The following is a 15,819-nucleotide window of genomic DNA, read 5'->3' as shown; positions in this document are numbered from 1 at the left end:
GTGGGGGATGTGGATTTGGGATTTCCGAGGGAGTGCGTTGGACTAAAATAGGGGGAATGGGTTATGCAAGAGGTTTGAATGAGTACGAAGAAGGAAGGAGAGAAGCTTGGATGGGGTATGACTATGATCGAAGGAGGGATTTTCACCTAGATATATTAGGGGAGCCATCAGAGAAAGAGGAAGTTGTGTGGAGATGTTATAGTTTGGTAGTTGAAGATGCTGATCTTTGAGTGGGAAGATGAGCAGGGTTAAATGTACCAGGTGGAGCGATATTTCACGATGAATGGGCTAAATGAGGAGGAGAAGCTCATGGAGAGGGCTAGCAGAAACAACACCATACTACAAGAGCACCTCAATGATCTTGCTACTGAAGACCTAGACGATGTCATTCAGAGGGAGGCGCCAAAAGAGATGAATATAAGGGCCCTTTTAGGGTTTAACTTCAAGCGCCTCATTGAGGTAGAGTGCATGAAAAAGAGTAAAGGGATCATGTTTTCGATGCGGTGAGAAGTATGACCTAGGCCACCATTACAAGATTCACATGCTCTAGGTTCTTACAGTTTGTGATGGGGAGTAGGCAGATAGTGAGGAGTTAGAAGAAGCAGTTGAGAGAATTGAACACTTATACTTGATGTAGAGGTGTCCATCAACTTATTGTTGGAGGGATTTACTCCAAGTCACACTATGAAGGTAAGGGGACAAATTGGAGAACAACCTGCAGTGGTATTGGTGGATATTGGGGCCAATCATAACTTCACCACAAATCGAGTTGTGGACCAGTTAGGGTTCAAGTTGGTATATATGAGAAGTTTTGGGGTCATAATGAGGACAGGGAAGGTGGAAAAAACTAGAGAATTTACAGGGGTTTGGTGTTGATGAATTATTTACTTTTGATTGAGAAATACTAATGTGATTTTGGAGATGAAGTGGTTACAGAAGATTTGAGAAATGAGGGTGGATTGAAATCTCTGACTATGAAGATTAAATGGTGGGGAGGAAAGTGGTGTTGAGAGGGGATGCTAGCTTGCGTAGAACCATGGACTCACTCAAAGCCATGATCAAGATGATATGACGAGCAGTAATGAGCTATTTGGTGGAGTTGTAGAGTCTAGAGGAGATCCGAAATCTAGAGTCAATAGAGTTCCCCGAGTGTGTTCAACAGCTTTTGCAGTAGTTTTTTGACATATTTCAACAGTCTAGCGGGTGACCGACATTGAGAGAGCACAAAATACCATTACATTGAGGGAAGGGTTCCTTCTATCAGTGTTTGGAATGATGGATAGAGAGGTTGATCAGGGAGATGCTTAAGGCAGAGATTATTAAGCTCAATGTGAGCCATTTTTTGAATTCCGTCTTATTGGTGAAAATGGATGGTAACTGTAGGTTTTGTGTGAATTACAATGCTTTTAACTAGAAAATTGTACTTGACAAGTTTCCTATTGCAATGATTGATGAGCTTTTAGATGAACTTTTGGAGCATTCATCTTATTGAAGGTTGATCTGAAGCGGGGATACCATCAGATCAGGATGAAGCCAGCTGATCTGCATAAGACAACTTTCATGACTCATGAAGGACATTATGAGTTTTTGGTGATGCCATTCAACCTTACCAGCGCTCCAGCCACACTTCAGTCTCTCATGAACAAGTTTTTTCAGCCTTTCCTCTGGAAGTTCGTCATGGTTTTTTTTATGACATTCTGATCTATAGTCGTATGGAAACAATGCATATGGGACATCTAAGTGTAGTGCTGAGGTTTTGAGAGGCATCAGTTGAATGCAAACATAAAGAAATACTCATTTGTACAATCACAGATGGAGTATTTAGGGCATGTGGTGACAAGAGCATGGGTAACAGCAGACTAACCCAAAATTTAGGCTATGATGGATTGGCTTTTGCCTAGGAGCTTGAAGGTGTTGAGAGGGTTCTCAGGTCTCACATATCCTACCAGAAATTTGTGAGAGGGTATGCCATTATTGCCTGACCCCTGACGGTGTAGCTGAAGAAAGACAGTTTCAAGTGGGGGAAAGTAGCAACATAGGTGTTCGAACAACTAAAAATCTTATATAGCGTGTAAATATTAACATTTCCAGAATTTAGTAGGTCATTTGAGGTAGAAACAAATATGTCAGGATATGAATTAGGGGAAATACTTATGCAGGACTAGCAACCTAGGGCATATTTCAATCAGGTGCTCATTGCTAGGTCAAGGCTCAAATTCGTATATGAGCGGGAGTTGATGACTATTATCTTGGTCATGCAGAAGTGATATCTCTGTGTTGGGGCAACATTTTATAGTCAAGACAGATCAAATGAGAGTGAAATATTTGTTGGAGCAGATGATGATTGGGAGCATGAGAGATGGCTGTTCAAATTAGTTGGATATGATTTTAGGATCCAATATCGCTCAGGATTGGAGATTAAGGCCGTGGATGCACTATCGAGGAAGGTGGAGGAGCCCCGACCGGCAACTTTATCATGCCTTTTGTCTTAGATTGGGAAACCTTGAGGCAAGAGAGTGAACAGGATGAGGGGCTGAGGAAGATTTGGGCAGAGTTGTCACAGGATCCATACAATCCTCCAAGATATGCATTAAAAACAGAAAGTGAAGAGAAAATTTGTTTATTCTTATTGATTCAATTCAAATTGACTTTCATATATGAGTCCCTCCTCCTTAGATAAGGAAACTAACTAAATAAGTTTAAATAATTTCCAATCACATTAGAAGACTAATTAAGCAAGATTTGATACAAATATCACATGATATAAATAAGGAAGGAGAATAATATCTGTATAAGAAGAAAAACAATAAATATTATAATTTGAATTAAATCTTTTAATATTCTCCTTCAAGTTGACATGAAGATATCCTTCAGAGCCAGCTTGCACACTAAATCGTCGAACTGTTTTTTATGAAGACTCTTTGTTAGAATATCCACTGCTTGGTCGTTAGAGCAAACATACATCATACAAATATCTCCTCTGTCAATTTTTTCTTTAATGAACTGTTTGTCTATCTCCACGTGCTTTGTTGATCCTAAAATCATATCCAACTAATTTGAATAGCCATCTCTCAGGAACTGTTTGACGATGGCGATGATAGATTTATTATCACAGTACACCTTTATTGGTGGTGGACTATGAATTTTTATTAAGACTATGAATTTTTAACTCCTTGAGAATTCTTCTAATCCATAGAACTTCACATATCTCATGAGCCACAGATCTGAATTCAGCTTCAACGCTGCTTCTTGCCACGACACTTTGTTTTTTGCTCCTCCAGGTTGCTAAGTTCTCTCCTAGAAAAGTGCAGTACCCTGAGGTTGATCTTCTATCTATAACACTCTCAGCCCAATCTGCATCTGTAAATGCTTAGTGCTTATTTTTTTTGAACAGTAGTCCTCTTCCGGGTGTTTCTTTCAGATATCTAAGGATCCGATAGACAGTCTTCAAGTGATGAGTATTTGGAGAATGCATAAACTGACTTACCATGCTAACAGCAAAGACTATATCAGGACAAGTGTGCGCAAGTAGATTAGTCTTCCCACTAGTCTCTGATATTGTTCTTTATTGACACCATCTATTTTATTTGTCACTTGTAACCTTTTATTTGGTTCAATCGGGGTTTCAACTGTTTTGCACCCAAGCCCGGTTTCACTGAGTAAGTCGAGTACATACTTTCACTGATTAATAAAGGTCCCTTTCTTAGATCTGACAAACTCAATACCAAGAAAGTATTTTACATCTCCCAGATTTTTAATCTCGAATTATGTGGCCAATCTTTCTTTTAATTTTTCAATTTCCCTAGCATCATCTCCTGTAAGGATAATATCATCTACTTAGACAATGAGTATAACAAGTTTACCAGTTTCTGAATGTTTGTAGAACATAGTATGATCAAATTGACTTTGAGTGTATCCATATGTTGTAATCATCTTTCCAAACCTCTCAAACCAGACGCAAGGAGATTGTTTGAGCCCATACAACGATTTCTTTAATCTGCGCACTTTGTCTTCTCCAAACTTCTTCTCAAATCCTGGTGGAAGATCCATGAATACCTCTTCCTCTAATTCACCGTTTAGAAAATCATTTTTGACATCGAGCTGATGCAGGGGCCAATTACGGTTTGCTGCTATGGACAGTAAAATCCGAATATAATTGATCTTGGCTACCGGAGCGAATGTCTCATGATATCGAATCGGGCTCGTGTTCGAAATCGGCTCGTGTTCGAAATGGCTCGTGAACAGTGTGTTCGTGTACGGCTCGAAATTGGCTCGAAAATTAAATTGAAACAAATAGATGTAAAGTGTGAGATTCGAACCTGGACCAAATATATACAAAATAAGGCGCTAACTATATTACCACATGAGATGTTATGAATTAAATCTAGATATAAATATATATAATATATTATTAAATAAATAGTTATATAATTTTTTTTTTATTTCGAGCCAATTCGAGCTAAACACGAGCGAACAAACTTATATTCGTGTTCGGCTCGTTTACAATTCAAGCTTAAAAATTTGTTTGTTTTCGGCTCGTTAAGTTTAACGAACGAGCCGAACGCGAGCTAATTAACGAGCCGAACACGAGTTGTTCGCGAACAACGAGCCAGATTGACAGCCCTAGCTATGGACAGTAAAACCCGAATAGAATTGATCTTGGCTACCGGAGCAAATGTCGACTGATAGTCAATTTCATGAGTTTGAGTGAATCCATTCGCTACTAATCTTGCTTTATATCTTTCGATACTCCCATCAGTTTTGACTTCAGTTGTGAAGACCCATTTACACTCAACAATAGACTTTTTTCTTGGTAGAGTGACAATTTCCCAGGTCTCATTTTTTAGAAGAGCATCAATCTCTTCCTTTACTGCTATTCTCCAATTTGGATAACTAAGAGCTTCGAGATTTGGATAACTAAGAGCTTCCTGTATTGTTCTAGGTTCAGACAGATTAGAAATTTTTAACAAAAAAACTTGATGTTTGTGTGAGATTTTTTGTAGGATAGGTATTTTGAAATGAAATATTTGTTGTGGAGTGTCACGACAAGTAGATTGATGAATTATGTCTTTGTTTATTAAGAACTCCCCTAAGCATTCATTAAAATATTCAGTTCCATTGTCAGATCTAAAGATGCATATTTTAGTTTCAAATTGAGTTTCAATCATGTTGTAAGTCTTTAAAAAGTTTTTTAACTTCTGATTTTTTTGCTTATAAGATAAACCTAACATATTCTGGTGTGATCGTCAATAAAAGTCACAAATCTCCGTTTTCCATATAATGTTTTGACTTTTGAAGGTCCCCAAACATCACTATGGATCATGTAAAAAGTTTTTGAAGGATAGTACGATTTTGGAGCAAAATTTATGCGATAACTTTTTGTCAAATAACATGTTTCACTTTCACATTGAAGTAAATCATAATTAATACCCTTAAACAAATTAGGAAATAAATGTTTTAAATAAGGAAAACGTGGATGACCTAATCTAAGATGAGATTCCATTATTTTCTCTAAGGCAGGGTTCGACCTCATACTGCTGTAAGCTTCAATCTCCTTTTTTTTAGCAACAGTCTCCTCAAAGTATAAAGTCCTTCTATCTTTTTAGCTCTCCCAATCATCATCCCCGACTTCTGGTCCTGCAAAACACAAGAAGATTCACAGAAAATTATACGGCAGTTAGAATCTTTTGAAAGTTTGCTGACGGATAGAAGATTACATTTGAGTTTTGGAACATGAAGTACATATTTAAGATCTATACTCTTGGACAGGTTACTGTTTCTTTTTTCAACAATGGAAGAGAAACTACTGTCAGCAATACGAACATTTTCATGGCCAGAACATGGGATGTATGTATGAAATAAATAGTGTAAATTTGTCATGTGATTAGAAGCTCTAGAATCAATAATCCAAGGGTTTAGTTGTCTACCTGTATGTACCATTGAACGATTTGAAGTAGATTCAAGAGTTGATCGATTTGCTCTTTGCTAAATGGGCTGGTTTGTTCGGCAACAGTATTAGCAGTAGGTGGCTTGCGCTTGTTTCTTGGCTTCCAATCTGCAGATTTACCGTGGAGGTACCAGCAGATTTCTTTAGTGTGTCGTGGCTTGTTGCAATGATCACACCACACTCGTGGTTTCTCCTCATTTTTCTGTAAATATGGAACAGTCTGCTTGCTGATATGAGCCTCTGATTGAAATTCCGAAGTCTTAGGTCTGCTGGTAGGAGTGAATTTCTTGTTGAGCATTACTTTTCTTCGAGTTTCTTCACGGAGAACTTCTGAGAAAGCCTCATGGATTGAAGCCATGAGACTTCTTTCAATTATTCTGCCCCTAACCTCATCAAACTCCTCATTATGTCCAGCAAGAAATTTAAAAATTCTATTTGCATCAACAATGTTCTTATCCCTACTAGCATCATCAGGACACTTTCACTCTTGATCATTGAACAGATCAAGGTCTTGCCATATTCTCTTTAAGGAATTAAAGTATTTTGTGACAGAGTCATTACCTTGACGAATATCACCAAGTTTCAGGGAAAGTTCTTAAACCTGAGATTGGTTACCCATGCTGAATACATTTGGGCCACATTCTTCCAAAGCTCTTTGGCAGTAGGGTAACACATGTAGTTTGCGCTTATCTCTTCTTCCATTGAGTTTACCAACCATGTCATTATCACGGAATTTTCTGCATCCCAGGTTGCGTAGGATGGATCTATAGCGGCTGGCTTACAGACTTCCCCTGTTAGATAACTTATTTTCCCTTTTCCTCTAATGTACATCCTCACCGATTGTGACCAGCGTAGATAATTATCACCATTGAGACGGATTGTGGTGATCTGGGCTGGATGATTTTTGGTGGTGGTTCTAGAGGAGGGTGGTGGGGAAGTAGATGACATGGTGAAAGACTGAGTAGAAGTAGCAGAATCATTTATATTTTCAGGCATGATAAAAAAAATTGTACGGCTTTGCAGTGGAGAGGTAATATTTCGCGAATCGCGAGCTTGTGGGCAGCGAAATAGATTATAGCAACAGTGACGTGAAAGGCTTCGTCGTTTGTGATCCTTCCGTCAGCAGCGTCGCCCGCGCTTCTTCGCTTTCTTCGCGTCACCGAGAGACGATCTTCTTCCGTCACCGAGAGACGGACTTCCTCGCCTTCCTTTGAGGCAAAGAAGAACAACACCCGAGAGACGAACTTCCTCGCCTTCCTTCAAACCGAAGAAGAGCAACGCTTGCTTTTGTTACCTAGAGACGATCTTCTTCACGCTGGCAGGGTTCTCCGCAATTTTTTTTTTCTCCCGCTCTGTTACCATAAAAACAGAAAGTGAAGAGAACATTTTTTTCTTCTTATTGATTCAATTAAAATTGCCTTTACATATAGGAGTCCCTCTTCCTTAGATAAGGAAACTAACTAAATAAGTTTAAATAATTTTCTATTACATTACAGAACTAATTAAGCAAGATTTGGTACAAATATCACATGATATAAATAAGGAAGGAGAATAATATCTGTATAAAAGGAAAGACAATAAATATTATAATTTGAATTAAATCCTTCAACATGCATTCAGAGCACAACTAATATCAGGGATAATTTGTGTTACTGAGGGCATAAGGGTACATCCTCAAACTATTGCAGGAGTTTTACGATACCGTGATTTGGAGGCACTCAGGAGTATAGAAGACATACTGTCGATTGTCTGCAGAGCTATATTTGGCGTGAACGCTTAGAGATTTAGATGATATGTTGGAGAGATATGATGTGTGCCAACGACATAACTATTTTGACTATGACACCTGAAGGGTTACTGTTGTGAAGGTATGGGATGAGGTGACCATGGGTTTTACAGAAGGATTTCCTCAAACTATCGCTCTCGTGTTCATACGGGAAGTTGTTTGTTTGCATGGTGTTCCAAAATTCATTTTATAAGACATGACCAAGATATTCCTTAGCCATTTATGGAAGGAACTGTTCAGATTACATGGGACAGTCTTCAAGAGGACGACAACATATCATCCTCAGACAGATGACCAAATTGAGGTACAGAAGTGTGGAGCGTACTTATATTATTTTGTATCTGATACACCGAAGCTTTGAGCAAGGTGGATTGCTTGAGTTGAGTATTGATACAACATTTCATACCATACTGCAACACAGACCACTCATTTTAGGATTTTTGTACGAGTAGTGTCCACCTCACCTGATAAACTTGGCATAACACTACGCCAGTCTCCAGTGTAGATCAATATTTAGAGGAGAGGGACATGATATTGATAGAGCTCAAGAAATATATATTGAGACCCAATGGATCATGAAGAAGCAGGTTGATGGACATACGAGGGAAGTATAATTTGAGCCTTTGGACATGATTTATTTGAATGTGAGATTCTATCGGCAGAAGACACTAGCCAGGAGGAGCGAGAAACTTTCTCCACGATATTTTGGACCCTATGAGATTGTGAGATGTATTGGGGTAGTCACATATTATCCGAGGATACCACTGTCATTATTACTACATCCAATATTTCATGTATCACAGTTGAGGAGTGCTATCGGAGATCACACACCCTCGTTTCCACAACTTCCGATGTTGATAGAGGATTTGAAGGTGGTTTTGGAACCTTTAGAGGTAGATAGGGTGTGCTGAGTGATTGTGGTAAAAGAGGTGTTATTTAAGTGGAAAGATCTGCTAGATTATGAGCCTTATGAAGTAATCTAGAAGTAGTTTTCATTATTCTACCTGGAGGACAAGGTACTTCTTTGGGAGAGATATTGTTGCGCTGGTCCCTTTTGGACTAACCTGGACCAGTTTCGCGAGCTGGCCCAACCTAGAGGGGTGGAAACCTCTTTTTCTTTCTGGGAGGATTCTAGCCCCCAGGTGGGTTCTACTAAGCCCCTAATCACGTATTCGAGGGGAGGAATTAGGGGAGCTTTACAGGGAAATCTTGAATGTGTTTTGAGGGCATTTTTTTCGGGCTAATCACCTCGTGTTGGCTTCCATGTTTGGATTCCTGCTTTTTTTGTCTCTTGTTCCTAGCGGTATCTAGGGATTGTGAATAGCCGATCTACCCCTCGGATTGTAGATCACCTATTGTATCTTATTTATTTTTCTTGGAGATTAATCAATTTTGCCCTCTTTTGAGTTTTTCCACGTATTTATTGTAATTTGTTCGCTGATTTTGGCTTCGATATGTACCAAATTCCTGAACCTTTTTTAACATCCTGCCAAAAGCATCTGAGAATAAATTCATTTATTTAATGCAAGTTGAGAAGTGTTATGTATCTTGATTTGTATATATGTTATGCTGTCTGATTTAGCCATCCAGAACAAGATGAAATACTCCAAGCTATCTATCAACGAAGAGCAGAGTTATCATCTAATCCATCAGGACCACCTCTGCGTAATATCATGCTGAGATCAACAACTTTTACCGAGGGAAAGTTGAGGTGTGGCTTGTGTTTTGATTTAAAAAAAAAAAAAGATAAAATAAAATTTTTTGGTTTAATTTTCTTGGATGCTGTTATTTGATTAACCATCTAACCTTCATTAGAAGAGAATGACTAGTTAGAAGAGAATGTCTTTCGTTTGCACATTTCCCTATTTTTATCTTTTTTCTAGTCAAATTTTTATTGGCTGACTTCTTGGTTCCGATGACTTGGTTATCCCAGTGCATCTCACAGTGAACCTAATATTGCAAATGCTTTTTGGAGAAGCTCTCGAAGGAAAGCTGTTGCTGAACAACAACGCACATCAAGTTCAAGGTAAACTCTTCTGAGCATTTTCTTCTGATTGCCTTCTTGAAGAATTAGTAATATCCATCTAAAAGATTTGACATTAACTCTTGGGATTGGGGTGTCATTGTGCTTTGCTTATGAATTTCAAACCTTATTCACTTGTTTTAATAGGGCTGCAAATCCAACTTCCTCATCGGCCTTCAAATTATGCTCCTAGGATTGGTTTCAGTTTAAGGGGATAAATATCATTGAAAAGTTAAAATGTATTCTTTCTTTGACTGAATTAACAAAAGGCGCTGTAATTAGAATGAGAGCATTTCCTTCTGTTGCAATAGTTGTTGGGGTTCAGCATTCCATTTTAAAGCTGTAAATTTCTGGTAATGGTGAAACCTTATTCATCAATGAAGTACTCTTTAATGTTTTATGCTAAAACCTATCATTTGAAATTTCTGAGTATTGCCTTTTTTTTTTTTTTTGGTTGGGGTTGCAAAACTTCACAGAGTTTGTGATCCTTCAGCTGTTGATATGAAGTGCTACTTGCTTAAGTTTATTTGAGCGAAATTTTAGGTGGAAATTGCACCAGTTACTTTCCTATGAGTTCAAATTAGATTGCTTTATTATGCATCATTCTATTGTGCATAATCTATAATATAAAGTTATATTTATTTATATTTTAACTTAATGTATCTAGCCCCGTGATGCTATTTATTTTAGCATTTTAGACTTTTCTTTATGTCTCTAATGTATTTTTCCAGCATTTTCTAGTTTTGGAACCATTTATGATTTTGGTTTGGAAAGGGCGCCATGTTTAGGCCCTTCAACAACATTGTATCTGTATCTTTTTTTCTAGTTAATATATTAGCCTTTTGGCTTAATTCATGAAAAATATATAAGAGGAGTATTTATAATACAAATACAAAGTGTGGAGGGCCCAAACATGGTACCCTACCCACTAAAAAACCACAAATGGTTCCAAAACTAGAAAAAACAGAAAAATACATCAGAAATAAAACACCTAATAGTGTCGAAATACATAGTATCAGGTGGCTAGAGAGCGACCCAATTTATTCTTGTCTCTGCCTCTAGTTCTAGGAAAGGAGTAAGCTATTAAGCTGGTAAGATGATTGTCATTGCCAGAAGTACCCAATGTATCATCCAATATGTTCCCGAGCTGCAGTCTTCCTCCATTCTTCTTCTTCCTTTTGTAATAGACTGTCATTCCTCTTCCGAAGAATCAGTCTGATGGGGTGGTAGAGTTGGAGCAGAAGGAATACCAACCATAGTAGCCACAATAGGTTCTAGCACATGTGAAGTATGAGTTGCCTCTACACCGAATACTTCCTGAAGAACTAGAGCTGCGAAACTCTACTGAGTATCAGTCTGAACACTTTTATTTGTGGGTAACAGTCCATCAGTATTGTTTTCTATGGGGTTTGAAGGTGCCAACATCACATCACTCGCAGTAATAGTAATAGTAGTGTCATGAGGGGGGTCCTCAGGGGCAACAGATACCATTTGTCTGGTAGTTATTTTCCCCAGGTGGAACTAAAATGTCCAGAGCAATGGGGTTAGACCCATCCTTATTCACTTGAACATTAATTTTCAAATTAGGATGGAGCTTGTAGCATTTATCAAGGATATGACCAAACACCTTACAATGGGTACTAAATATGGGGGTCTGTGTGCCAAGACGATTTGTTGCCAATTGTAGGTTGTGCTCAACCAGACTTCAGTAACATCCGGTAAAGTAATATCTCTTTCCACAAGTATTTTGGCCATCAAAGGTCTGGTTAGGTTGAAAGTAGACAGATATAGCTTCAAAGGATCCCCTAGGATGACCCCAATAGAGTAGAGAACTTGATGGTGAAAAAAATGCAGTTTGAGACCAGGTAAACTAAACCATGTCAGTACAGTGAGAGTCATGATTTGGGTCGAAATCAGGAGACCACTTGAGTAACTTCATAGCTTTTCCTGCAATATTAAGGTATTTCTTGGAGAAAATTCTAGTGTAGTGTTCAATCATTGTTAGTTGGATCAACACATGTCTCCTATCCATAAGTCTCACCTTCCTCTTGCCTACTAGCTTAAGATCATCTACGCTTTCTGATAACCTTATAGGGTGGGGTCCCCACTGAAATTTTTCAATAAGAGCAAACTTGAATTTTTCTGTCAGGGTAGAAATTTCTGATCAGAGAAAAAAATTGTTGATTTCCCACCCTTCCAACTTCCCTTCTTAACAAAAGGACAGCCATCACTGTCATCACGACATTCCTTATAGTTTGAGGGGAATACCACCGCGGACTCCACTTGGGGGTTTCCCACCACGTGGGCAAAGAAAGCCTTTGGTTCAGCAAAAGAAGAAGGAAGTGCCATCAGAACAACCAGCTATCACCTGCAGCAAGAAGCTTGCGTCGGGCTGGAGAGAAAGACAGGCGCAAAAAAACAAAGATCGGGCCGAAGAAAAGCACTGGCGCAGACACAAACAGAAGAAATGTCGAAAATGAAGGAAAGACGCAGAAATTGGACGCCGGCGCAGCAAGACGAGCCGCAATGACTTCGTCAACCACGCTCTGCTAGAGTTTTGCCTTTATAGCGAACCTTGGTTTCTGCTCCACTGCATCCTTTCGTCAGTCACACTCTGCTTGTCATTCGTCGTTTTCGTCGATTCCGCCTGTTTCGCCGTGGTCGCCGTGTGTCTTCAGCTGCTCGCTTCGTCGTACCAAGCAGACATCACGTTATGTATATATATATATCCCAAGGGCTGATTTTATTGAAATAGAAAATGATACATAAATGTTGTATGAGAAGAACCCAAAGAGGCACCCTACCCATACTATACAATTACATAAAAACTCCAAGAAAAGGTACATATAGACTCAATAAAATTAAAAACAAATTTAAAACATGCAGAAAACAGTAGCTAGGGACGAGTCAGTTTAGTCATGCCTCTTCCTCTAGTTTTAGGAGCGGAACTGGATAACAAGCTTTGAAGAGTCGTGTAATTGCCAAAAGTCACCAAAGTATCATCCATTAAGTTTCCAATTTGGAGTGAGCCCCCAGGCTTCTTCTTCCACCGAGAAGTGTAAACCTATTATTTTTCATCTGAAGACTGACTCATATGATCCTCGATCTGATTTGATGTTTGAACTGCAGTAGGAGGAAAGACAGTCGTTGTCACCGAGATAGGTTCCAGTGTATGTGAAATGTGAATTGTTACCTTTGCACCTGATGCTTCCTGAATAGGAGCTGCGGAACTATCCTGATTTTCAGTTCAAACATTATCCATTTTAGTATGGTCAGGAGAAGGGATCCCAGGGCCAGACACCAACTCCTATCTTGCGGTGTTTCCCTCCTCAGGTTGGCTGTCATCAGGTTTGTTGGGAGCGTGTTCAAGCACAAGAGGTGCGCTAACAGTGTGTTCCTGCTTTTGACTATTGATTCTCAACTCTGGGTGCAATTTGAAACGTTTCTCTTGCGGGTGTCCAAACATCTTACAGTGCTTGCAGTAGTGTGGTTTTTTTTTCTATAATGATTTTTTGCCAATAACCATTGTGAGCAGATCCAAGCCAGATTTTTTCTACATTCGGTAGTGTAATATTTCGTTCAATCAAAATCTTTGCAATAGAGGACATTGAGAAATGAACTGTAGTCAAATTGCATATTATGTAATTGTAAAAATTGTAAATTCACGAGTTGTTTTTGGAAACCTATTTGGAAAAAAATATAAACACAATTTAAAGTTTCAATAACTTATCATCCACAAAATAAATGGAAAAGTTGAAAATCAAGAAATAGGAGTTTGGTTGATTTGCTATGTTGTTTCATAAAAAAAACTTCACATTCAATTAAAATTTTGAACTTTTCTATGGCTGAATTTGGATACAATTTATCGTTCAGTTAGTCAATTAGATTTACTCCATTTGAGATTATAATAGGATTTCAAGCTAAAGCATATAAATCTTGTTGAGTTTTCTATTGATTCTAGACCTAGTGTATTGGTATAACATATGCATGAATTTTATGATGATATTCACATAAAATTTACCATTCGCTCTGTCAATTACGAGCTTTCTACTAATGTGAATAAGAGTTTATGGAGTTTGGTTATAAAGAAATGATGCATTTAAATTTGGAAAGGCTTCATTCAGGAACTTAAATGTGAGAAAGTTACACCCATAGAAATTTTGCAGCCCATTGGATTTAATATCTATAAATTGAAAATTCCAGGGAATTATGGTATTTATCCACTTTTCAAGGTATTTAATTGACCGGTCATGGACATTGTGTCAATTCTTTGAATTTTTCTCTTTCCATCCCATCTTTGTGCATATGCTAGTTTGCCAGATAATTCTATGCAGCTTGTTTATGAAGTTTGTTTGGATGATGATATTGTCCATGATTTCTGTTAAATTGCAAAATATATTGTACAATAGTGTAATAGACCTAGTTATATTGACTCATGGATTAGGATTATTTTGTCGGGGCAGATGTTTTTTTTTTTTTGCTTAATTTGCTTGTTAGATCTAAATGCTAAATTCATCGAAGCTGAATTTGTCTAACTAGGTAGATTTGATGGAGATTTGTATACTTTTACTTGTTAGAGTGATTAAGTAATACATGATTTTAAAGTTTTATTCAGTTTTTTTGTACAAGTAATTTTGTTTTGTAGCCTTCATTTTTTTTTATTTGGAGCATGCCTATGATAAATGCTCATAAGGATGAGCTGTGTTCTCTATCAATTTGATTCCTAGTGATAAATTAATTTGTTTTGTTCAACATGGGACTTTTGCATGGTTGTTCCCAAGTTCAAATTTGTTGCTTATGACTTTGAACTAATTGGTTTTCTGTATTTTAGGTTTAGCGGTTCTTGAATTATTCAATTTCTGGAATAATTGTTTCCTGATCTGTCACATTTAACTAACATTACTTCTCAATAGAAGTGGCTTTTGTTGATTTCAAGTGCCATTATTATGCTTAAATGTCAAAGGCGGCTGCTTCATGTGAAACTGAAGGCTCTATACTTCCACTATTTCTTAGAAGCAGTGGATTCACATTAGTTCAATTTAGCATGTTTGGCGTGTTTGAGGGTTGCATTTGTAGTGGAATATATTCCAAGAGAATATTTAAAATTTTGATGCGTTGAACATAGAGGTTTGTATATCTGGTTGTGAATATTTGGCTTTGCTATTAACTGTGACAGATTTAATGCCAACCGTAATTGCAAATCTCAGAGCCGAAGGTCTATACATTGATATTCTAGGACATTTAATTAGATAAACTTAAATGAATACTTTCTTTTTTTAATTTTAAATTTTGTTTGTGGATGTTTAATTTCTTTTTAAAATTTTAAAGTTTGTTTGTGGATGTTGAATGTTTGATTCCCTAGAGTGCAGTCCAGGTGTATTAGACCTAACTTTAAGCCATCTTGCATAAAGTGTTGCCTCATATACAACCACCACACAAAAAACCCACCTGCCCAACATATAGTAATCATTTCCTAAATGTTGGAGGTTGCATTGCTTCCTTCACTTTTTTTTTCCCTTACGATAGAAATCTATCCTGTGTATTTTATTATTTGAAAGAAAGGCATACATCTAGTTATATGTACATAGTCATGGGGCCATTTATAGATAAGCATGTTATAAGGGGTCAATTACAGATTGTATTCCGCACCAATACCTAGTGAATATTCAGTTGAAGGTCTTAGACCAGAATCAAATCCTTGACTTCTTCATATCATTTACACGAGCTCTTTTGTACCTCTATTGCTTTGGTGCAAGTGTGTGTCGATTTATTTATTTATTTACTTATGGTGGAATCTGAGATCCTACGTGTACAAAGGGAAATAAAAGTTTGTTCCATGCTATACAGCTGTATACAAAAGGTTGACTTTCTTGCGATTCTTTTCATACTTTAAAAAGGCTGTTTCATGATGATTGCACTTATGTCTGTTGCATTTCATGTCAATAAGCAAAAGTTGGGATGGCCTCTATACATCAGAATACACTGGCATAAATATCTGGAGATTGGATATTGACTACGAAATTAATTTCCTTATGTTGTAACATTAATGGATTATTACATCAT

General features: G+C 37.7%; 1 protein-coding gene across 2 annotated transcripts in view; it reads left to right on the top strand.

Annotated features, from left to right (window-relative positions):
• LOC110027574 (serine/threonine-protein kinase EDR1-like) overlaps positions 1 to 15,819 on the top strand; it is a 77,787-nt gene that overhangs the window by 44,818 nt on the left and 17,150 nt on the right. The window contains exons 6-7 of one of the 2 annotated variants that reach the window (XM_020729061.1): positions 9,316 to 9,444; positions 9,667 to 9,759. The exons of the other annotated variant lie outside the window; for it this stretch is intronic. Of the exons in view, the coding sequence (XP_020584720.1) occupies positions 9,316 to 9,444; positions 9,667 to 9,759 (222 nt within the window). The remainder of the gene's footprint in view (positions 1 to 9,315; positions 9,445 to 9,666; positions 9,760 to 15,819) is intronic. 2 annotated transcript variants of the gene reach the window in all.

The sequence above is a fragment of the Phalaenopsis equestris genome, unplaced genomic scaffold, assembly GCF_001263595.1.
Source record: "Phalaenopsis equestris unplaced genomic scaffold, ASM126359v1 Scaffold000428, whole genome shotgun sequence".
Taxonomy (NCBI): domain Eukaryota; kingdom Viridiplantae; phylum Streptophyta; class Magnoliopsida; order Asparagales; family Orchidaceae; genus Phalaenopsis; species Phalaenopsis equestris.
Note: the sequence above shows the minus strand (reverse complement) of the source record. Positions and strands in the feature narration are given on the sequence as shown.